The 25122-nt window shown below is 41.8% G+C and overlaps 1 protein-coding gene and 2 long non-coding RNA genes across 9 annotated transcripts; 1 reads left to right on the plus strand and 2 right to left on the minus strand.

Moving 5' to 3' along the window:
- The first annotated feature begins 309 nt into the window (after positions 1 to 309).
- wdr59 (WD repeat domain 59) lies at positions 310 to 23430 on the plus strand. 3 transcript variants are annotated; one of them, XM_051941422.1, is made up of 27 exons: positions 310 to 414; positions 1991 to 2040; positions 2928 to 3063; positions 3242 to 3327; positions 3580 to 3660; positions 3842 to 3879; positions 4294 to 4382; positions 4552 to 4668; positions 4851 to 4928; positions 5194 to 5350; positions 5475 to 5554; positions 5631 to 5760; positions 6609 to 6703; positions 6904 to 7068; positions 7384 to 7479; positions 7659 to 7763; positions 7844 to 7965; positions 9303 to 9456; positions 11477 to 11533; positions 15552 to 15685; positions 17372 to 17453; positions 17905 to 18017; positions 18192 to 18342; positions 20821 to 20902; positions 20993 to 21113; positions 21204 to 21346; positions 22663 to 23430. In XM_051941422.1, exons 1-27 carry the CDS (start codon positions 361 to 363, stop codon positions 22896 to 22898), a joined length of 2952 nt encoding a protein of 983 aa, XP_051797382.1. In that variant the 5' UTR covers positions 310 to 360; the 3' UTR covers positions 22899 to 23430. The 3 variants fall into 3 exon arrangements, with proteins under 3 accessions (XP_051797382.1, XP_051797384.1, XP_051797387.1); XM_051941424.1 differs by having other exon boundaries at positions 11480 to 11533; XM_051941427.1 differs by lacking the exon at positions 11477 to 11533 and having other exon boundaries at positions 311 to 414.
- LOC127531663 (uncharacterized) lies at positions 3009 to 3834 on the minus strand. The gene is made up of 3 exons (XR_007938806.1): positions 3539 to 3834; positions 3162 to 3333; positions 3009 to 3121 (listed from the first exon to the last, which is right to left on the minus strand). It is a non-coding gene; the product is annotated as an uncharacterized LOC127531663 (long non-coding RNA).
- LOC127531660 (uncharacterized) lies at positions 12335 to 14818 on the minus strand. 5 transcript variants are annotated; one of them, XR_007938800.1, is made up of 3 exons: positions 14583 to 14818; positions 13103 to 13387; positions 12335 to 12456 (listed from the first exon to the last, which is right to left on the minus strand). It is a non-coding gene; the product is annotated as an uncharacterized LOC127531660 (long non-coding RNA). The 5 variants fall into 5 exon arrangements; XR_007938803.1 differs by lacking the exons at positions 13103 to 13387; positions 14583 to 14818 and adding exons at positions 13388 to 13482; positions 13540 to 13952; XR_007938801.1 differs by lacking the exon at positions 12335 to 12456 and adding an exon at positions 12990 to 13102 and having other exon boundaries at positions 13141 to 13387.
- Positions 23431 to 25122: the final 1692 nt, after the last annotated feature.

Consider the following 25122-nt stretch of genomic DNA (forward strand, 5'->3'; position numbering starts at 1 on the left):
ATGTCAAAGTTGTGTCATAAGTTAATGGAATAAAAGAGATTAAAATAAATCCAAATTTGACACAAAAGCATAAAATGAGTTAGAAATGAAGAGATAAAGATTAAATATTAAATATAAATGAATATACTATAAATATTAAACGTAGCCTAAATAAAAACATTAAATCATGTATATGTGTATTTAAACGCCAGCAGACCCTGTGAGATGTTTTTATTTTCTATTATTTTCCATTTTTCAGCTTTCAGTGTTTTTTTTTCTGAGAATCACGTGTTTGATTGTTTGTGGGTTTTTTGGGGCCGCCTCTGAACGCAGCCTGACGTCACGTCCGGTCACGTGGTGTTTGTTGACGGTAGAGGGAAGATGGCGGCCCGGTGGAGCAGTGAGAATGTGGTGGTGGAGTTTCGGGACGCGCAGGTAAATCTGAGCTTCAGGTGGAACCGAAAAACCGGAAAGGAACACAGCCGCGGCTCGGTTCGGACCGGAAGTCCCGGTTCGGACCGGAATCTGCGGCGATTAACCGACTGTCCAGTCGAAAACAAGAGGATCGGTTCGGTCGTTTCTGCTGCTTTGAGGGGTTTAGTTCTGATTGATTAGTGGAAAACAACAACAACAAACAAACAACGTGACGTCAGACCTGAGTCACAAGAAAACACCAACAAACTGCAGCTTCACACTGAACCAAAACTATCAATAGATGATCAATCAGTGGATCAATAGATGATCAATCAGCAGCTGCTTCGATGATCAGATGACTGCATTTAAAACCATTTTAACCTGAAACAGTAAAATAGTAAAATGTAGCAAAGACTTACCACTGGAACGTTCCTTTATTATTTTAGGTTAAATCCCAAGAACTCCAGATTTAGATTCATGAGTTTTTATTGTCACAGACTAAAAATTACATGAAACAATTACTGGCAGTGAAATGCTTTTGTCTCTCATTCCCAATAACAGTGCAGAAAGAACACACAACAATCAAAATAGAATAGAATAGTATGAAAAGTGAACGACTTTTTATTGATATTTGTTTGTTACAAGCAAAAAGACTGATTGCATCGCACTGGATAAACATTAGCAGACCAAGTGTTGGGCGATGGCTTAAACAGACGCTGGCTCCACTTCCACTGGAACGGATCACTGACCTGCTGAGAGAAAAAAAGGACCTGTTTGGAAGCATTTGGAGACCTTTACAGCCAATGCAGAAGATTCTGACTTAACTGATGACCAAGAGGAAGATGACTCCTAAGAGCTGCTTAATGGATGATGATCTGCTTTATGAATAGTCTGTGTATACTGGTATTAGGAGGTACTGCTGTTATGTCAAGTATAATTGTGTTTGTGTCTGAGAGGTTGTTCTGTTAAAAATCGTATATGTCATTTAAAATAAACATGTTGGAAAAACATAGTAAAATGTGTCCATTTTAGGTTACCGTTTTTAAATGATTGGAATTTTTTTCCTCTTTTAGCCATAAGGAGAAAAACTAAAAAGATCGTATTCAACATTAAAAAAGTAACTTTGTGCTAAAAAACGTTCACAGTAAAAAGCTTCTTAAATTCCTGTTTCAGTGACAGAAGTTTACACAAATCTAAACCAAGCTGTCAAAAATGTTTAAGCAGGTTTTCCCTCACATTGTGATTCCATATTTCATGTTGAACACAACACAGAACAAGACCAGTAGATAAATGTTCGTGTTTGTAAAATAAAATCCTCACAGCAGGAACCTGAACGCATCACGGATCGATAAAAAATGACATTAAAGATTATTATGGATCAGTTTCCTGCATTTTTCTGGTGATTTCATCAAATTAACTTCATTTGTCAGGATGTCGGATCATTTAGAGTCGCTTTGAATTCAAGTTTTTACATCCGTTGATAATCAATCAAACATAATCGATCAGATGTTTGGTGATCAGCTGTGGTTCAGGTTGGAGGTTTTTGGTTCAATTAACGTCAAATAAAAACGTGTTTCTGCTTCTTCTGTGTTTTCAGGCCACCGCCATGTCTGTGGACTGTCTGGGCTCCAACGCTGTGCTGTCCGGGTGAGTCCAGAGCACCTGAACGCACCACGGGTTCACAACATTCAGGAAATGAAAGTTTAGAAAACTTAGAAGTTTCATAAAGTTCACAGATTCAGAGAAGTTTGTGAAAGATCATTAAAACTGTCAGAGTTTATTTTTTATTTTATGTGTCGTAATATTCAGATAAAAGTCAAAATTATAAGAAAACTGATACATTTGTAGAAATATGATCAAAGTTGAGATGAATTCTGTTAAAATCAGAGTTTCTATGAAGCTGTTCAGTAAAACATCCGTCGAATTCAGTGTTCCATAATACTGGCACTAAAAGTCAAAGTTAGGAGGAAAAACAACATTTATGTTTGTTTATTGTGTCACAGTGTTGAGATAAAATGTCAGAATTATCAGAAAAACATTAAAAATGTCGAGAAAAGTCCAAACATTTGGAGGAAAAAAGTCTAACTTCTGACTAAGTTTGTTAAAATTAAGAATCACAGAATCAGAATTTAACGTGAAAAATCTGAAGTTTGGTTTCTTTCATTAATATGAAACTAAATAATGAAGTTATAATAAAACAAAAACTGAGAGAGGAAAATATTTAGTGTTTGATTTAAAATAAAATATCGAGATAAAGATTCATGAACGATGTGAAGAAAAACGTATTTTTTGTTAAAATATTGAGATGAAAAGTCAAAATTCAAACATATTTAGTCAAAATTATTAAATGAAGTCAAACTGAGAAATAAAACAAATATTCAAAGTAAATTAAAATAAAAATAATGATCAGATTTATTAAAGTGAGACGGATTAAACTTCTGTGATCTTAAACCTCTGTGAGGCGTTTACTGTCAGGTTAAAATCCGTCAAATAAAACCTGTGAGTTGATGTGTTCCGTCTTTAATGCTCTGCAGGCGTCGGTTCCTCTACATGGTGAACCTCGAGGCTCCTTCAGAACCGCCAAAGAAAATCGGCCGTCACAGTAAATGGGACGTGGGGACGGTCCAGTGGAACCCGCACAGAACCGAAGCCCACGTGTTCGCCGCCTCGGTGGGTCCGACTCACAACACCAGAACCTCAGAACACCAGAACCTCAGAACATCAGAACCTCAGAACATCAGAACATCAGAACCTCAGAACCTCAGAACCTCAGAACCCGACAACAGCAGCAGGAAGGAAAGTAGAATATTGAAACTAGCTTTACTTCCTGTATTTCTGTGTTCCTCAGAGTAACCAGCGGGTGGATCTGTACTCATGGAGGGACGGCTGTGGAGAATCTCACACCTCGCTGCAGGGCCACACCCGGGTCATCAGGTGACGCTAAACAAAACAAACAAAAGAAACAAACAAAACAAGACAAACGCACAATAAAATAACTAAATATGGTCTGAACAGATTTTCTGTTTATTGACAGACTGTGATGCATTCAGGGACTCACTATGATGTGTTGAGGACAAATTCTGATGGCTTTAGGGACTCACTATGATGCATTCAGGGACTGACTGTGATGCATTCAGGGACTGACTGTGATGCGTTCAGGGACTGACTGCTCTGTGTTGTCCTCAGTGATCTGGACTGGTCCTGGTTTGAGCCGGAGTTTCTGGTCACCAGCTCGGTGGACACCTACATCTACATCTGGGACACCAGGTCAGAACCCGTAAATACGTCTGATAAATGTGTTGATGACGAGTTTAACGGTCTGGAGGAGGTAAAAGAATGAAGATCTGAGTCTTACTACAGATTCCTGCAGGCGTTCTGAACGTTTACATTCATTATATGTGTGAAATAAGAAATAAAGACTCTGATTTAAATTGTTTTTTCTCCTCAGAGACACTCGGAAGCCGACGGTGGCTCTGTCGGCTGTCGGTGAGTTTTAAAGGAACAAACTGAGATTAATTCCTGAAATTACCGGTTTGTAGATGAAATATTCATCCTGATACTTTCAGTTTAATGAATCCTGAACCTGAGATCATAAAAACAGTCTGAGCGATGCATTCAGGGAAACTCTGACATCTGAGAGTTACAGTTGATGAAAACAAGCATAATAAAAGTCTGAGAGTTTGAATCATCATAAAACAGAATTATTGAAACATTTGTGGTTGTTTTGTGATTTTCTGGATGTTTGATAAAACACCACAAACAGAGAGATGTCCCAGTGTCCTTGAATGCACCACTCCTGTTTTAATTTCATCATCATGAGGTGAACGTGAACCTAAGAACCTCGTTAGACCAGATTTAACGACCTTCAGTCTGACCCGAAGTGACCTTTTGTTCCTGCAGCCGGAGCGTCTCAGGTGAAGTGGAACCGGAAGAACCAGAACCTGCTGGCGTCCAGCCACGATGGAGACGTCCGGATCTGGGACAAAAGAGTGAGATTAAAGTCTGAACGTGATCGATGCCGGATCGATGGTTCTGATCAGCTGATCAGAAGCATTGATCAGCTGATTGACGGATCTGATGGTGTCGCTGTGTGTCTGTTGTGTTACTTTGTCGTTGTGTGTCTGTTGTGTTACTTTGTCGTTGTGTGTCTGTGGACAGAAGCCGAACACGGCAGCAGAATATGTTGCTGCTCATCTCTCAAAGATCCACGGCCTCGACTGGCATCCAGACAACGAGTTCATTCTGGCAACGTCCAGCCAGGACAACTCAGTGAGGGTGAGGACAGACGCACAACTACACAACACTACGCACAACTACACAACTACACAACTACACAACACTACGCACAACTACACAACTACACAGACACTGAACTGAGGTGTGAAACTGAGCTCACAAACAACCACAAAGACACAAAACGACTCCCCTGACATCATATTTCTTCTGGTTGTGTTCAGTTCTGGGATTTCCGACAGCCCAGGAAGTACCTGAACATCTTGTCCTGTCAGGTTCCGGTGTGGAAGGCCAGGTACACGGTGAGTTCCACCTGGAGGTCCACATCCTCAGAACACTCAGCTCTGGTAGTTACTGAAGATAAACTGGAGATGTTCTCCTATGTTCCTCTAATGTTCCTTTAATGTTTTCCAGTGTTCCTCTAATGTTCCTCTAACGTTCTCCAGTGTTCCTCTAATGTTCCTCCAATGTTCCTCTAATGTTCCTCCAATGTTCTCCAGTGTTCCTCTAATGTTCTCTGGTGTTCCTCTAATGTTCCTCTAACGTTCTCCGGTTCCTCTGTCTCAGCCGTTCTCCAACGGTCTGGTCACAGTGATGGTTCCTCAGCTGAGGAGGGAGAACAGTCTGCTGCTGTGGAGCACGTTGGACCTCAACAGTCCGGTTCACGCCTTCGTAGGACACGATGACGTCGTTCTGGAGTTCCAGTGGAGACCTCAGAAAGAAGGTGGAGCTATGACATCATCACACACGCTCAGTAGATGTGGAACCAGACGTTTGGATCCTGAACATCTGCGGCTTTAAGGAGATCACAGACAAACAGTTTCTCTGGATTATTTTTTTTTGTTCAGGTTCTAAAGACTTCCAGCTGGTGACGTGGTCCAGAGACCAGACTCTGAGGATCTGGAGAGTCGACCCTCAGCTGCAGAAGGTCAGCAGGACGCTCAGGATGACATCACACAGACGAGGCTCTCTGATTGGCTCACCTTGTTGTTGTCGTTGTGTAGTTGTGTGTCAGTGACGTGGTGGAGGAGCTGATGGAGGGGATGACGCTCACCGTGGAGACGGAGAAGTCTCTGACCAATCAGGAGCCTGAAGGTCAGCAATGTGGAGGAACCGCTGCAGAGAACCAGCCGGGTGAGACAGAACCACCAGAGACTAAAGAACCTCTAAATAACCACCAAAGAACAATTAGAGAACCATTAAGGAACTACTAAAGAACCACTAAAAACATTAAGGAACAACTAAAGAACCTCTAAATAACCACCCAAGAACCATCAGAACTAAAAAAGAACCCCTAAATAACAATTAGAGAACCTTTACAGAACCATCACAATGTTTATGGAGCCACCAAAAAACCACGAGAGAACTATTAGAGAAACATCAGAACCTTTACCGTCTGATAAAAAGATGAATTCAATCCAAACAATGGATTCTGTTTGACTTCTTTCATCTGCAGCAGCTTTAATGATCTGATTTGAGTTTCAGTCTAAAATCTGTTTTCTGGTTGAAGCTCCTGAATCTAAAGATTTGGTTCTGAACATAGAAACAGCCGATCAGACAGAGGTTCAGAATGTGAGAATAAAAGAGTTTAAGGTTGTTCTTTGTTAGTTTGTTTTAAAGTTATGCTTTCAAAATAACTACAAACTAATGAGAAATTCCCAAAATAACTCATTTCTGAGGACGAAAAAATCGAGAGAAAAAAGGAACTCTGAGAACAGAAATCTAAAATCCTAAAATAACCAGAAACTTTCTAAATGTCGACTGTTAGAATAATAATCATAGATCCTGAAACTTTGGGAACTTTCTCACTTCCTGTAGACTCACATCAGAGAAACCTTACAACTCACCTTCTGTTAGTTTCTACCTGTTTACTGTAAACAGTCAGTGGTTGCCGTGACAACAGTGACTCCAGGTTTTCTGTTCATACGTGTTCGTTAAACGTGGATCCGGTCTGACTCTGGTTCTGGTTCTGGTTCCCTCAGACCAGGACGGATCTCGTCAGGACTCTGGTCTGGCTCAGACGCTGCAGCAGGAGTTCTCATTGGTCAACCTGCAGATCAGAAACGTCAACGTGGAGGTGAGACTTCAGAGATGAAGACGTTAAACCAGATTCTGAGCTTTAGAGAACATTTACTCCTCTTCAAACTGTCTTTGGCTGAGCTTTCTTTGGGCTAATGTGTTCATTCTGGAGCTTTCTGATAGTTAAAGAACTTTGGGTCAGTCAGGAGAACCAGACGTTGTGGAGACTAACCCGTCCTGATCCGTCTGTTGGTCCAGATGGACGCCGTGAACCGGAGCTGTGTGGTCTCGGCTCACTTCGGCAGCCATCAGGTTCATCTGGTGGTCAAGTTTCCGGCTCAGTATCCGAACAACGCCGCTCCCAGCTTCCAGTTCGTTTCCCCGACAACCATCCCCTCCGCCATGAAGACCAAGATCCAGAAGGTACTCAGTTCTTTGATTAAAAAATCTTCTCCACATCTGGTTTTGTCTGAACAATGTGAATCACTATAATGTCAAACTTCACTTCTACGCAGACGACACACGACTTCATGTTTCTGTTTCACTTGAGAACTGCTCTTCTGTCTCTGTTTTTGTTGGAAGTCGTCTACTTTCCTGCAGCTTGTTCTCCTAAAAGTCTTTAAAGTTGATTCTGAGCAGAACAGAGATCCTTCAGCTGCAGTCACTGAATGCATCGTTTTGTATTTTAGTCTTTCCACTCGTCTATAAATCCTAACATGTCGTCGTCTTCCTGTCCAGATCCTCAGAGATACGTCTCTCCAGAAGGTGAAGAGGAACCAGAACTGTCTGGAGCCGTGTGTCCGACAGCTGGTGTCCTGTCTGGAGTCCGATATGGTGAGAATCCCTGAACCAGAACCAGAACCAGAACCTGATCAGTCTGTAGTGAACCTAACAAAACAACTTCACTTCTTCTCTTCACATTTAAATGAACCAGAACAAACTTCTCCTGTAGCTCTGTGGCTGTAACGACCACGGCAGCCTGCAGGAGGCGCTAACTCACAGTTCTGTCTCAGACGCAGGAGGACAGTCCGGCCTCGGGGCCCTTCGTCTTGTCCAATCCCGTCACTCCGGCGCTGCAGGCGTTTCCTCGGGTCACCAACACCTACGGATCCTACCAGGTAACCACCTTAACGCTCCGACCGTCAGATTCATGAACCGACCAGGAAAACAAACGGCCTCCGTTGTCTCTGTCCTTCAGGACGCCAACATCCCGTTTCCTCGGACTTCCGGCGCTCGTTTCTGTGGCACCGGCTGTCTGGTCTACTTCACCCGACCAATCACCATGCACCGCTCTGTCCCGCCCACAGAGCCCACGCCCAGGTAAAGACTCACCTGGAGATCTAGAACAAACCAGTTCGTTCCTACACCTCAGGTTCTCTAAGTGAGGGGAGATCAGAATAACCTCCATCAGTCAGAGCTGCTCTGCAACACTTCAACTCTGAAGTCCTGAAACACGTCAGATCATCTGAGACCATCGATAAACCAAGTCCAACCAGAGGAACTTCAGCTAGAATTTAATATAGAGGAAGAACAAAAAGTAGAAGAACAAGAAGACGACTGTGTTGGAGCGAGGAACTTCCTACATAATCAACATTCTGGGACACGATTCCATCGCAGTTCAGGTGGTAAGAATGCTGTTTCTCAGGACATCAGAGTGGAACTGTGCATCGACAGTTTGGTCCTGGGGGATGAATTCACGGTAACAACCACATGAACGTTGAAGAAAACATTGATTTTAAAAACTGAAATGTATTCAAACTGATTTAACCTCTGTTCAAAATGATAAACGTATTCTGGACCATTTTAAATGTCCAAAATAACAAAAACAGTCCAGAATTACAGAACATTCTCTAGATAGAAACTCAGGTTTGTCCAAAATAACAAAAAGATGATCAAAAGGAATCCAGCTTGGCCTAAAATTGCTTGAAACCTACAACTGTACAATTTTACAGTTTAATTTATCACTTTTATCCAAAGCGACGTACATCTGAGAGTCGATCCAACACCAGCAAGGATCCAGTCAGCAGAAGACACCCTGGATAGACCTGTCCAATAGGACTCCTTAAGTGTCCAAAAGGACCTAAACCGTCCCAACTGATTCATGCTTTGTCTGAAAAGGCTCCACCTTCAACAAAATGTCCATAATGACCTAAAATTGGACAGAAATACTCCAGATTTTTCCAAAATGACTCAAAACGTGTCCAAAGTCAGATAAAAATTGTCCGAAGTAACTCAGATTGTTCTACAGCAGTGAAGAACGAGTCCACGGTGAGTAAAACTGAGACAGGAAACACCCAGTAGATCCGTGTGTTGACGGTCTGGAGGACGTTCCTGATCTCCCCTCTGGATCTTCCACCGTTAAACTAGTCTCTGCATAGTAACCATGGTAACCACAGACCCTCCTCTGGTCATCACTGATGTCACAGACTCCCCACTTAGTCTGATGATGTCACTGCAGATGACATCATCAGTCCCATGATTTTTTGATCGCTGGTTACGGAGACCTGATTGGCCTTCGTCCCTCCTTCCTGTATAAGTTAGCATTTTACTGTTAGCACTCAGATCATGTGCTGTCGGTGGAGCTCGGCTAACAGTTTCCACCCGTTTCCAGTCTTTATGCTAAGCTAGGCTAACAGTGAGCTGTGTTTGTGTCTCAGGTCGCTGTCAGCGCTGTCGGCCTATCACAGCGGAGTCCTGACTCCCATGAAGATGCGTTCAGAGTCTCAGAGCACATTGAGGCTGTACAGCGGCAGCCCCACTCGGTCCGACAAGGACACCGTGTCCATCTCGTCCTTCTACTACAAAGAACGGGTGAGACCAGCACACAGTTAGTAGGTAACACCACAACACTGCAGCGTTAGCTCGATGCTAATGACCTTACCATCAGTCTGGAGGTGAAGAAACAGAACAGAAAACCAGAGAACCACTAGTGATGGTTTCTGTTGGTCACTCAACATAAAACAGTTTAGTTTTAGTTCAGCTTCACAGACTCCACAGCAGCTGCTTCTGATCGCTTGTTTTGTGAGAACAACAATCTGCTTCACAGCTGCTGACAGATGTTCAGGCTTCAACCCTGCTGATGCATGAAGCTTCAGAACATGCAGACGTTCTTCACCAGATTTATAAAGCTGCTTCTCTTTTATAAATCTGTCAGTGTTAAAGCAGCTGAAAAGATGGACGAAGCCTCTGAGCTGCGTTCTGACCGGTGGTTGATTGTATAGAAAATGAGCAACTTCTGAATAGATGTGACGTTTTCCTAATGAGTTTATGGTCTCAGTTTTTATCTTGAAGCCTCCTCCATCACAGCACCGTGTTCTGATTCCATTTAGAGGAAAACAGACGATAAAACAGTGGATGATTTAAGACGTAAACAGTTCCAGTCAGAACATCAGATCAGCTGGTGTCTTCATCCATCTTTTATTCAGTCTGTGAACTCATCTTCATCCCAGAGTTCACCACCAACAGATGCAGACAAACATCTGGAGCATCTGTTTGGTTTAACCCCTGTAGCTGTCCGTCTTCTTATCGTCTGATGGAAACTGTTGATGTTTTCCACTACGCCGAGTTAAAACAGACGGAAGGAGTGTTGATGTCTGAGAACATCTCCAGGTTTCTAAGGAACCAGGGTCAGCTGGATCTGAAGCTCCTGGTGTGTTTAAGGAGAAGAAGTTTGGTTTCCTTCAGAGCGACTCGCCTCAGTTTGTTTCCAGCTTCGTCCTGTAAAGATCCAGAATCACTTATAGTTGGAGGTTGGAGCATTTTTAAATAATTCTGATACTTTTTTATAGATTATGGTTCTTTAAGATTGTAGATTCTGATTCTTTATTTTGATTCCAGTTCCTAAAGTTCCTCAATTTTGATTTCACTGTTTGAGTTCTTTTATTAAAGACTCTTATTCTAATTTATTTACTCGATTCTTAGAGACTCTCGATTCTAGTTCTGTTTATGAATTTCAGTTCTTAAAGATTCTGGATTCTGGTTCCTAAAGATTACGTTCCCGTTGTCCAGTAAACCTAGACCTAAATCTGAACTTATCTCGTTAACCTCATTCTAATTTTTTCTGATCTGTTCCATTTCTTAAAGATTCTTTTTTCTGATTCTGTTAATTGATTCCAGTTCTTAAAGATTCAGTTTTGATTCTTAGATTCTCAAATCTGATTCCTAAAGATTCCTGATTCTGATTCCAGTTATTGATTCTGTTTCCCTGAAGGTTCTTTATTTCGTTGTCCTTGTCCAGTAAAGTTGTCTCATTAACTCTTTGTTGATTCTGCTTGTTGATTCCTGTTCTTGAAGATCTCGATTTCAACCACACCAATCGATTCCACTTCTTAAAGATTCTCCGATCAGATTCCAGTTCTTAGATTATTGATTTTCTTCTGCTTTTGCTCATTGATTCTGGTGAACCATCGTCGTTTTCCGATAAACCCAGAGTTAAACCTGAAGTTGTCCTGCTAACCTCCAATCCTGCTTCAGACCTGTAGTGGTTAGTTTAACCAGAACTTCTTGAGTGTTGATGAGGATCTTCCAGCGGTTGTTGTTTTTATTCGTACGGTTTCTGGTTCTTCTCTGCAGGATTCTTTAATCTGATAGACTGTTTCCGTCTCTAATGAAGGAAACCGTAGAATAACGCTGGACGTGAACATCCCTCAGCAGAAACCAGCTTCACCTCCATCTTTCTCTTCACTTGGTGTTTCCTCCTCTCTCATTGGCCGCTTCCTTGATGAGCTTCTGTTTGTTTGTTTGTTTTTCCTGTTGCTGTTTTTCTCTCCGACCAATCACCTTCCCCCCTGCCGCTGTGGGCCACTCCTCCTTCTCACCCTCCTCCAATCAGAAGCTCCCAATCTCAGCCTCCCGCCGCTGGTCTGTCCAAACCCTCCATGATTGGCCGGTACTGAGCTCCTCCCTCCATCACAGCATCCCTCCAGCTAACCTGCTTTCTTGCATGTGATTGGCTGCAGCTGCTCCACTAACAGACGGAGATTATGTGTTCCGAATTTAAACGAGACTCAGTGATGCTGAATGTTTTCCTTTATTAAATTTGTATATTTCTAAAGTTGGCGAGTGCAGCGTCTGAAGTAAAGAAGAAGAAAATACAAAAGAGACACAAAACATTCTCAAAGAGACACAAAACGACCACAAACAGACAAAAAACTGTGACAGACATAAAAAACAACGATAAAGATACACAAAACAACCACAGAAAGACATAAAGTGACCACAAAAAGACACAAAAAACCAACAAAGATGTTTCATTCTAGTTCTTTATCAACTAAAAAGATGAAAATGTAAATTACTGTTTGTTCTGTCTGTTGAGCTGAACACGTACTGAGCTGTGGATTCTGTTTCCCTAAAAAGAGACAAAGTGATCACAGCTGACGTTAAATAAAGGGACGGTTCCAGGAGTTGCTCTTTTGTTCTCATCACAGACGGTGTGTCTCTGAACCAAACGGAAAATTCTGAACACATAACTGAATGTTATTTTATCTTCTTCTGTTGTTACATTAACTGCTGCTGCTGCATTTAATGTCCACTAACATCTGCAGGTAAGTTCCCATCATCACAGCTTTATTTAGGGATATTTGAGGTAATTTGGCTGTTCAGGCTCCACATTAGTTTGTTAATAAACTGGAAACTAACCGAGTTCACACTGAGACCTGCTGATGATTCAATCAGGACGGACTGGTTCTGGAGGAAATAAATGATTCATCCTGAAGGACTTTATGAAAACACTGCAGGCAGAAAGTGTCCCTTTACCCTCTAATACTACATTTACCCTCTAACACTACATTTACCCTCTAATGCTACATTTACCTTCGAATGCTACATTTACCTTCTAATGCTACATTTACCCTCTAACACTACATTTGTCCTCAAACATAACATTTACCCTCTAATGCTGCATTTACCCTCTAACACTACATTTACCCTCTAACGCTACATTTACCCTCTAATTCTACATTTGTCCTCAAACATAACATTTACCCTCTAATGCTGCATTTACCCTCTAACACTACATTTACCCTCTAACGCTACATTTACCCTCTAATTCTACATTTGTCCTCTAACATAACATTTACCCTCGAATGCTACATTTACCCTCTAACACTACATTTACCCTCTAACGCTACATTTACCCTCTAACGCTACATTTACCCTCTAATGGTACATTTACCCTCTAATACTACATTTACCCTCTAACACTACATTTACCCTCTAATACTACATTTACCCTCTAATGCTACATTTACCCTCTAATGCTACATTTACCCTCTAATTCTACATTTACCCTCTAATTCTACATTTACCCTCGAACATAACATTTACCCTCTAATGCTACATTTACCCTCTAATGCTACATTTACCCTCTAACACTACATTTACCCTCTAATGCTACATTTACCCTCTAATGCTACATTTACCCTCTAACACTACATTTACCCTCTAATGCTACATTTACCTTCTAATGCTACATTTACCCTCTAATGCTACATTTACCCTCTAATGCTACATTTACCCTCTAATGCTACATTTACCCTCTAATGCTACATTTACCCTCTAACGCTACATTTACCCTCTAATGCTACATTTACCCTCTAATTCTACATTTACCCTCGAACATAACATTTACCCTCTAATGCTACATTTACCCTCTAACGCTACATTTACCCTCTAACACTACATTTACCCTCTAACACTACATTTACCCTCTAACACTACATTTACCCTCTAATGCTACATTTACCTTCTAATGCTACATTTACCCTCTAATGCTACATTTACCCTCTAATTCTACATTTACCCTCTAACGCTACATTTACCCTCTAATGCTACATTTACCTTCTAATGCTACATTTACCCTCTAACACTACATTTACCCTCTAATTCTACATTTACCCTCTAATACTACATTTACCCTCTAACGCTACATTTACCCTCTAATGGTACATTTACCCTCTAATACTACATTTACCCTCTAACGCTACATTTACCCTCTAATTCTACATTTACCCTCGAACATAACATTTACCCTCTAATGCTGCATTTACCCTCTAACGCTACATTTACCCTCTAATACTACATTTACCCTCTAATGCTACATTTACCCTCTAATTCTACATTTGTCCTCTAACATAACATTTACCCTCTAATGCTGCATTTACCCTCTAACACTACATTTACCCTCTAACGCTACATTTACCCTCTAACGGAACATTTACCCTCTAACGGTACATTTACCCTCTAACGCTACATTTACCCTCTAATGCTACATTTACCCTCTAATTCTACATTTACCCTCTAATATAACATTTACCCTCTAATGCTACATTTACCCTCTAATGCTACATTTACCCTCTAATGCTACATTTACCCTCTAACACTACATTTACCCTCTAACTACATTTACCCTCTAATGCTACATTTACCTTCTAATGCTACATTTACCCTCTAATGCTACATTTACCCTCTAAAACTACATTTACCCTCTAACACTACATTTACTCTCTAATGCTACATTTACCTTCTAATGCTACATTTACCCTCTAACACTACATTTACCCTCTAACACTACATTTACCCTCTAACGCTACATTTACCCTCTAATTCTACATTTACCCTCTAATTCTACATTTACCCTCTAACATAACATTTACCCTCTAATGCTGCATTTACCCTCTAACGCTACATTTACCCTCTAATGGTACATTTACCCTCTAATACTACATTTACCCTCTAACGCTACATTTACCCTCTAATTCTACATTTACTCTCGAACATAACATTTACCCTCTAATGCTACATTTACCCTCTAATGCTACATTTACCCTCTAACACTACATTTACCCTCTAATACTACATTTACCCTCTAATGGTACATTTACCCTCTAATACTACATTTACCCTCGAACATAACATTTACCCTCTAATGCTACATTTACCCTCTAACGCTACATTTACCCTCTAATGCTACATTTACCCTCTAACACTACATTTACCCTCTAATGCTACATTTACCCTCTAACGCTACATTTACCCTCTAATGCTACATTTACCCTCTAACGCTACATTTACCCTCTAATGCTACATTTACCCTCTAACGCTACATTTACCCTCTAACGTTACATTTACCCTCTAACGCTACATTTACCCTCTAACACTACATTTACCCTTTAATACTACATTTACCCTCTAACATAACATTTACCCTCTAACGCTACATTTACCCTCTAACGCTACATTTACCCTCTAACGTTACATTTACCCTCTAACGCTACATTTACCCTCTAACACTACATTTACCCTCTAACACTACATTTACCCTCTAACATAACATTTACCCTCTAATACTACATTTACCCTCTAACGCTACATTTACCCTCTAACGCTACATTTACCCTCTAACACTACATTTACCCTCTAACATAACATTTACCCTCTAATACTACATTTACCCTCTAATGCTACATTTACCCTCTAACACTACATTTACCCTCTAACTCTACATTCACCCTCTAACACTACATTTACCCTCTAACTCTACATTCACCCTCTAACACTACATTTACCCTCTAACTCTACATTTACCCTCTAACGCTACATTTACCCTCTAACACTACATTTACCCTCTAACGCTACATTTACCCTCTAATACTACATTCAGACAGTGTCCTACCAGAGTTTTACTCCAAGGTTCCTGAACACCTACAGAACATCAGGTCATGAATATTCATGGACTGATCTGATCAGGACATTCTTACCTGAAACTCTCCGGTTCCTGCCATCAGTTTCATCTCTCAGTGTGAACCTTCTCTTCCAGTAATCTGCCATCAGACCACTTTTAATCAGGTGGGGCTTTGTCTCTTGTTGGCTGCCGTCTTCCTCCTGCTGTCCGTCTGTCTGTCTGCCAGAAATCCCGTCGCTTTAAGACGAAGCGAGAAGGAGCCGACTACGGCAACCGTCCCATCAAACTGGCCGGTAAAGTGATCATCCAGGAGATCTCCTGCCTGCTGCCTGTCCACAAGTCTCTAGGAGAAAGCTACATGTGAGAGAACCAAACACATCTGGTCTGTTTTAATATGCTATAGTCACAAACATTCGTCCATCCACGGACTCCTAATATTCTCGATTTAATATTCTGCAAACAAAAATGACAAATTCCACCTCCTGTTATTTGATCAGAACAGAATATTCTGATATTTTATTGACCAAATGAGAAAATCCTCATCAGATTAATCAATAATGAAAGTATTTTCCATCAGAAATCATGACTTTTAACAGAAACTGATGCTTCGGTTCACTCAAAATGTCCAAAAAAACACTAGTTTTGGCTTCATGTGCCCACAAGTCACCCAGACAATTCCATGTTTTCTATTAAACTCCCACTTTTATCCATGTGCTAACATAACTGCATAAAGGTTTTCTGATCATCAATGAGCCTTTCAGCACCATTAGCTAACACAATGTAGCATTAGAACACAGGAGTGATGGTTGCTGGAAATGTTCCTCTGTACCCCTATGGAGATATTCCATTAAACACATTACTACATTAACAATGTCTACACTGTATTTATCATTCATTTAGTGTTGTCTTCATTGGAAAAAATAAGGACATTTCTAAGTGAGCCCAGACTTTTGAGCCTGAATGTCTGAGATTTCTGCCTCCATGAATACGTTTAGTTCGTACAGTTCCTATAAACGCTGTTATTCTGGATGGTGCTTAAAGTGTTGTGTCGCTGGGTTGGGAACAGTACAGCAAAAATGGCTTAAAACTGAAAAATCAAAGCTGCTGTTGCAGAATTAAACAATTAATGCTCCAAGCACCACTCAACAGGTCCTTGCATCTTTGCTGGTCAGCAAATCCAAGCATGCCCACCAGGTGGCGCTGCGACTGGGAGTGTATTTGGGCCTGAGGCCTTTTTGATGGTGACCTATCAAAACTGTCCACTCGGTGGCGCTATCACTGTGAATGTATGTCGGCCCAGGTCTGTTATCAGGGTTGGACGCTGATGTCACGTAAAGTTTGAGACAGATTGGAGCATGTACAGTCTGGTTATACATCACTTCCTGTTTCATGGCGAAACGTCAAAATTCCACCAGCCTCCACTTCCACACCATCAGACATTTTGATAACTTTTGATTACCCATGCCTGATGTACATCCAAGTTTGAGCTCTGTTGGAGTTACCCTGTTTGAGTTTATAGCTTTTGAAAATATGCAAAAATTGGTCCAGATTCATCCAAAATATGAGACATAATTCAAAATGGCCGACTTCCTGTTGTGTTTTAGGTCTGGTTGTCATTACATTTTAGTGTGTCATAACGAGGGTTAGGGTAAAAGTTTCAGACTCCTAAATATCATGAATTAATTTTAACCTTCAGACAGCCTGAAAACTCAAACCTTTAGTTCATGGAGATCAGATTAATCTGTGCATCCTGACAGGTAAAGCTCAGGGCATTAATACTCCTGAATAACCTGCAGTCATAACTCAGGGCAAAATGTTCCTCAGAGCTCAGCCAGGAAAGATACGAATATTTGGATTAAAAATCTAATTCAAGAGCTGTCCGACTGAACATTTGTTGAATTAGACCAGAACAGACATCAGTAAACCTCCGGTGAATGTGTTCGGTCTGGTTTTTATTAAATAGAATATAATATTAGTATAATGTAGACCTTTGTATTTGTTGGGTGTTAACAGTTGTGTGTTTGTTGTGTCTGTTGTGCTGCTCAGCCTGAACATGAACGACATCCAGGAAACGTGTCAGAAGAACGCTGCGGCGGCGCTAACGGTCGGACGGCGAGATGTGGCGAAGGTGAGTTCAGTGACGTTTTATAAAAATCCGTCTTTAATGACTATCTGGTAAAGAAGGATACAGGGCAGAAGAACAATCATCAGGTTTTAGAAGACCTTTACAGTAAAGATCAGGATGAAACCGCTGCTAGTTATCACTTAAACTAGTTTTTCTTTTTTATTAAAGTGTTCTACAGACAGAAATTGATCTGGTCGTTGGTGTTTAGACCCAGAATAAAGCAACTAAACACTCAGGACGGGTTTTATCTAGTGAGTTGTCGTGTCGATGTGGAACCTGAACTAAGATGATTCTGACTCAAACGCAAATAGACACTAAATGACCATAAAGACTTTACAGTTTACACATTGATTCATGTTTTTAAAAGAATTATCGTTAATGTTCAGTCACATCCTCCAGGACTTTTAGATCCAGGATAGAACTGACTTCCTGTTTCTACCTCCTCTGTCTGCAGGTCTGGGCTCTGGCATCTGCAGCCACCAGCCAGGACCTGAGTCCAGATCCAGACCCGGACACTGAGACTCCGTGGGCCAGACACCCGTTTGGACGCCACCTGTTGGAGACTCTGTGAGCTCTTTGTTTAGTTTATTTAGAAACAGCTGATTGGATTTGTCACTTCCTGTCTGTGTTTACATCAGAAAACTTCCCTTTACAGCAGAACGACGGTTTCATATTTAACGGGATAAAAACTGTAAAGAGGAAGAACCGTTCTAAAGCTCTGGTTCTGTGTTCACTCCTCAGACTGGATCATTACAGTCACATGAGCGACGTCCAGACGCTCGCCATGTTGTGCAGTGTATTCAGAGCTCAGGCTCCGCCCCCTGACGGATACTCCCTGTACGGACAACACCAATCACGTTCCTCTATGTTCCCGCCACACCACTCTCGATACGTAAGTCAGCTACAGCTACATTAGGGTTAGCCTAGTTTAGCACAAGCACTGGCTGCAGAGACAAACTGTTAGCTTAGCTTAGCACAAACACTGGTGGCAGAGGGAAACTGTTAGCATAACTTAGCACAAACACTGGCAGCAGAGGGAAACTGTTAGCCTAGTTTAGCACAAGCACTGGCAGCAGAGGGAAACTGTTAGCCTATCTTAGCACAAGCACTGGCTGCAGAGACAAACTGTTAGCTTAGCTTAGCACAAACACTGGCAGCAGAGGGAAACTGTTAGGCTGACTTAGCACAAACATTGGCAGCAGAGGGAAACTGTTAGCCTTCCTGCAGCTGCAAGTCTGTCTGAGTTCTGTTAAGGTAGTGTCTACAGATACGGACCGTACCCGTAGCCTGTGGCCTACGGATACGGCACTTTCCCTTATCATAAATATTAATGAGACGTACATGAATATTAATGAGTCGGCTGATGAATGCACTTTGTGATTGGCTGGTAATCCGACGTACATAAATATTAATGAGCCGGTTTGGTAATCCGAGTGATGAAGGCGCTTCCGTGATTCGAGGTGAATCTGCGTGTCGAGCCTGTCATGTCAGTCATCTGCTGTTCTCTTTTCTATCATGCATAATGTCTTATAAATATCATTATCTGACTTTTTCACGGACAGCGATTTGGGGGTTGAAATCAGCACTACTATTAAAAATAGCAAAACTTTTTATTCACGTGACCCTGTTCTAGTAAAGCACAAACAGCAAACAAAACAAATGGCGGAACTAACAGCCAGCAAACTACAAGTATTTTTTTACCTTCAAAAGTAGACAGACTATCACATATTAACAACCTAAACAAAACCCTGACGTATTTTCTGCGTCTGTCAACACAGACACTGCACGTCAGTCACTTTAATGTTAGCGGACTCTGTTGAATGGCTAAGTTACATAACCACAAACAAATCTCACAATATCACAGTAAATAGAGTTTGTGGGTTTTTTTAATTCATGCCGAATTAAAGAGCTGCTCCTCACCATTCACCAGTGTTTGTTTCATATTCGACATCCTTAACTTTATCTTGTAAATTAGCGTCCGAAATTAAATGGGAACATTTGCAATGGAGTTCGTCAGCCGCTTCCACCACTGAACGCGGTAAACTAATTAATAGGAACTGGACTTCAAACAATTTAGACACGGCGTCTAAAAGCGTAAAAACTACATTGTATAAAGTATGAGAGGAGACGGTGTATTTTTGGTTAAATTACACAATGTTCGCCGTCAAAGTCATTCATATAAACTGCCTGTAATGTGCAGCAAATAGTAGTTAATTGGCGCCACCTCTTCAGTGACCTTAACAGGTCCGTACCTCTAGTACAGATGCTACAGGTACGGGTCCGTACCCGTAGCATCAACCTTCTGTTAAACTCAGATGGAGACATGATCCAGAAAAGCAGGAAGTTAAAACGCTGCTGCATTTTTAACCTGAACGGGGGTGGGGGTGGGGGTGGGGGTGTCTGCGACATCATCTTTCGCCAATTTACAATCAGGTCCTTTCAAAACTCCCCAAAAGCAGTACTCAGCGCAGACTCGTGCTAATGACCACCATTAGCACACGAGGGCTCAGTGACATCTGTGCATTTCAACGACCCCCACCGATACTCACAACAACCATCATTGACTAGTCAGATGAGTTTTGGTATCGGTCGTTGGAATACTAGCCCTGGACACACCTCACAGAGGTTTAAAAGCTGAAGCAACACCAACCACCACCAGAACTGAAGAAGCCTCTTGGATGAGAGGTGAAACGTCTTCAAGGAACTTTCTTAAAGTCCAGTGGATTGAGTTAAACTACTTTGGATAAACATCGACAAGTAGAAAAACTGCAGGTTTTCAAAATGAATAGAAATAGTTTACATGTTTAAAATAAAGCTCAGCTAAAATTAAACATGAGTTTAACTCAGATTAACCCTTTAAGCTTCAGTCAATTCCAGCCGTTTTCAGTACAAAAAATCGCTAATATTCTATTTTTAAATAAAAAAAATGACGAAAAATACGGGGAATATTGGACGGGCATCGCGAGGTGCATTTCCTTGAAAACGACCGATTCGGGGATTTTATACCGAATTTTTTTTGTGTGTAATAATGAACCCGGAAATGTGAGTCGCGCTGTGTGCGTTGAAGCCGTGTATAGAGAACGGATGGATGAATATTTGTTTTTGTCGGACAAATGTGTTTTTCTCACCCGCTGTGGTAATCGCATCTGAAAGTGGTTTATACCGGCGGATTCATGAGAATCTAAGCTTTCCATCGGCGTATAGTGTTTGTATAATCGTGTTTGCAGCCGTCGGACATTCTTGAAATTCCTATGCAAGCGGTACACCTACGACGCACTGAAGCGTAAAGGGTTAAACCAGCTGTAAGTCAGGTTTACCAGGTGTGTGTGGATGCAGCTACAGTAACCCTTGTTCTGACCTGTCCTTTCAGCCCAGCTACACCTCCAGCTCCGTCACCTCGGGTTCCTGCTCCAGCACCTCAGACTCCATCACCACCACCACCTGGAACACAGGTGAGGCTCCACGGCGCCGCCTGCAGGCCGACACCGTGGATGTCCAGGTTTCTGTCTCCGCCCACTCAGATGTTCTCTTGCTGTTTTCAGGTAGAGACTCCGAACACGGAAACCCCTGGGGGGAATCCTCTCCTGACGACTATCGCTATGGTAACCAGGGCTACACAGATCCACGGGAACGCGAGCGAGAGCAGCACGACATGAACAAGAGGTGACGTAGCTCCGCCCCCTGGTCAGACAGACGAGTCAGTGTTGTGATGTCGCTCTGATGTCGCTGTGATGTCATCTCGTCCCTGTGCAGGCTGCTGGATCCGGCCAACACACTGCAGTTCGATGACTTTAAGAAATGTTACGGTGAAATCTTGTACCGATGGGGGCTCAGAGACAAGAGGGCCGACGTGCTGAAGTTCGCCTCCTGTCCTCCTGAACCTCACAAAGGCATCGGTACGATCATCCACCTATGTTCAAACTCTGCTGGGTGTCTGGAGACAGGATCAGACCATAAGAGACAGAAACGATGTTAAGAATGATAAAATAACTGTCAAATGGTCAAATTAAATCAACTTCCTGTTTGTGTCTTTAACATCCAGTCTCTGTTAAGCTCCAGTTTAAAGTCTGAGACCTGAGACGACTCGGTGACGGTGTTTATTTGCTCCGTTGGCATATATACAAAACTCTTAAACAAGTCCCTCAGCTGAAGAGAAATGAAGCCTTAAGGCCTCTACACACTGTGTGATATTCAGCATCACAGACCAAAGATACCAACAGTGAGAGAATGGTGGTGATATCTGTGGTCTTGGCTCTGAATTGGTGGTCCTACGTCGCACTGTGGGACAGGTTCAAGGACGGCCGTTGTCATGACGACCAAAGACAAGCTGCTACTACGACCGACAACAACTAACCAATAGAAATGCAGGATGAAATGAGGTAATGATCAATAAACCCACGTAGATGATTTATGGCGACAAAACGCATCAGAACAAGTATGTAGGATTTAAACAAAGAAGACAGCCTAGTGGCCTTTTAGACGTGTCCTCCAGCTTGGACCACAAACGGACAAAAAAGGTCAAAGCATGGAAGGATATAGCGGCGGAACTGCAGCTTCGACTGCATCCATATTCTACGACTCCTTTTTTTGGGATTTTTCTCCAAACACATAAATGTCAGCAGGGCGAGGGCTCCGTTCATGTTTGGCTAGTTTCCCTGTGATTGTAGGAGCTCAGTTTATGCTTCGGTTGTTTATTTTTCATGGATTTTATGGCACACGCTGATGACATTATAGTCTTCGTTGACGTCAACTCGTACATCGTAGGCTGAGGTTCAGCTGCGTTTTTCATCGTCCAATCTGCACAGAGCAAACTTCACGCCCAAAGATTATTAAAATCATGTCATACAGCGGAGCAAACTGTGAACTTATAAATTGTTGAAATCCCACAGTGTGTAGAGGCCTTTAAAATGTTCTGAAGGAGGAAACTTGATGTCTTTTGTGCAACAGCTGACCTGAAGAACAGAACCCTTGGAATCAGTCTGGTTAGATCCTCAGTCATCCAGGTCAATCCTACTAGGAGCTTCAGTAGGAATGTTGGATGAAGGTGAAACGTCTTCAAGAACCTACAGGAAATGTCCAGCTGATTTCTGCTGAAGCTCCTACAAGAACCTGTGGAACCGTCCACATCCTGGCAGTCAGGACTGGTTTGGGTTGGTTCTAATCAGGCGTCTGCTGGTCCGGATGACATCTAACATGTGTTGTCTCTCTGCAGAGTTCGGGGTCTACTGCTGTCACTGTCGTAGTCAGGCTCGTGGGACTCAATGCGCCGTCTGCAAACGCCTCACCTTCCAGTGCGCCATCTGCCACGTGGCCGTCCGAGGATCCTCCAACTTCTGCCTGAGCTGTGGTCACGGCGGACACACCAGCCACATGATGGACTGGTTTCGGCGGCAGGACGAGTGTCCGGCGGGTTGCGGCTGCCACTGTCTGCTGCAGAGCACCTTCTGATGGACCTGCTGCTGCTGGGACTGATCCTCCATCAGCTGGAGGCCTCAAACCAAACCGCTGCTCTGCTGGACTTCAGTCCGTCCAACACTTTCCTCCACAGACCAGAAATCTTCTGTGGAGGTTCATGTTCCACAGAGGACGGACACTCCTCTCCTCTGATGTCAGAATTTACATGAAATCTCACAAAGTCCAGCAGCTCTAATGAAGGAAAAACATATTTGTAAAGTTTTGAGTTTGTTGGAAAACTTGTTGATAAAAGCAAAATGCATCACAGTCCAGTGAAATAAGCGACTAAATGATCAATGAAGCTGTGAGTTATTAACCTGTGAGCTCAGCTTGTTTCCTACAGCAGCTCACTGCCTTAGAAACGGGGTTTTGGGCCGATCAGAGGATTGGTGCTCAGAAATGAATGGAGATAAACAGCTGGAGGCCTTTCAGACGTGATCACTGGACTGGATGTTTCTGACGTGTGAACTCTTTCAGATGTACTGTTTGTAATAAAGGTGTGTTTGACATTAAATCTGGAACTGATCATTGATGTCAGTGCTTTCCTTCACAGGTAAAAAAACTTGTGTTTAATTGTGAGCACGTTTACACCGGTGAGCAGCTGAGATACGTGTTAATTTGAATGTCTGAAAAATAAATGGTGAAAGAATTAAATATATAAGAATATCAGTAAAATATCCTAAGTCTGAAACAAACAAATCTGGATAACAGTTTAAGTAATGAAACTGCCTAAAAAAACACAATAATCTGATTATCACCATAAAATTACGAATAAATCGCCCCCAAAATATGGTAAAATGTCAGAAAAAACATTACATGTAGTTAACTGTTTTTGGAAAAATAAAATGATTTAAATATGTTCAAAAAATTACAATTGGTGCCACCTAGATGAAGGTAAAACAGCTTGTTTTGAGTAGAGATGGGATTTATGGCTCTTTGAGGGGAGCTGGATCTTGGTGAGCCGTTCCTTTCAAAGAGCCGTTCAAAAAACTGGCTCATTTGGCTCATTTTTATATTTATTAAATTTTAAAAAGCCAGTCTGGCCTTAACTAATTTAATCTTGGAAATAATCACTGGGAGGAATGAGTTTAGATATCCCACCAATATGAGTTTGAATTCTTCTGAAATATTGATTATAACCTTATTTGACACGTGTGAATTAGATTTTAAAGTCTGCCACTTTTACTGTTGAATGTTGAGTTTTCAGGTGTCTGTGCAAATTATTTGTGGAGCCTGACTTAGAAATATTTTTTTTGACAGATACTGCATTTACCCTTACTGTCTGCCACGAGAGAAAAGTGCATCCAAATGCTGCTTCATTTCCTCAATTGGCTCATTTTGTCAACGACGACGGACTGACTCTCCCGTGGGCGTAACCACCATGTCAGAAGTGAGGGGGACAAATTTTTCAGAGCGATTTATCATTCTTTTACATTTAATTGCACCGTCCTTAGTGGCTAAAGAACCACATAATCCCTAACAGCCACAGTGCAATACCAGGGGACCAACTAGGCTAGTTCTTTAAACTATAAAGTATAAAACTTTAAACTATAAAATCTAAAGTTTTAGTGGCCAAACTCTAGTTGAGTTGACAACAATGTCCCTTGAACATCTACTGGACGAGTAGCCAAAGGAGCCAAACACTGAACATGAAATGATCAGTACTGCCTGGTTTCTCCCTGCAATAGATATCTTATTTTCAGGAAGTTATAATCTCTCCTTACCTGTAAAGACCCTACACCCTTGTCCCTGCTGCTGGCCTCTGATCCATCTCCTCCCTGACTCTGCTCTTTCTGTTATGGCAATAAACATAAAAAATGTGGTAAGAAAAATTCTGAAATAGCATTAGGAAGAGTAAAAACTGCAGTAGAATTTAACCTCAAAATCACTTTAACCCATAGATACATATTTTTTCCCCCTCTGCAGACCCTGCATGGTCACATTACTGCCTCTGGTCCATCTCCTGCCTGACTCTGCTCTTTGTTATGGAAATAATCATTAAAAAATCTGAAAATCAAAATTCTGAGATAGAATTAGAAAGAGAAGCAGTAAAAATAGTTGTAAATTTATACCATAGATAGTCTATTCTTTTTTCTCCTCCCTGACTCTCCTCTTTAGGGACCAAAAGACTTAAATACATGGAGAGCAATTGTGAGCACATCTTCTGCCCAGAAATGAAAGAGGACTGGGTTTATTCCAAGAATAAACTAATTAGCAG

Source organism: Acanthochromis polyacanthus, chromosome 2 (assembly GCF_021347895.1).
Source record: "Acanthochromis polyacanthus isolate Apoly-LR-REF ecotype Palm Island chromosome 2, KAUST_Apoly_ChrSc, whole genome shotgun sequence".
Lineage (NCBI taxonomy): Eukaryota > Metazoa > Chordata > Actinopteri > Pomacentridae > Acanthochromis > Acanthochromis polyacanthus.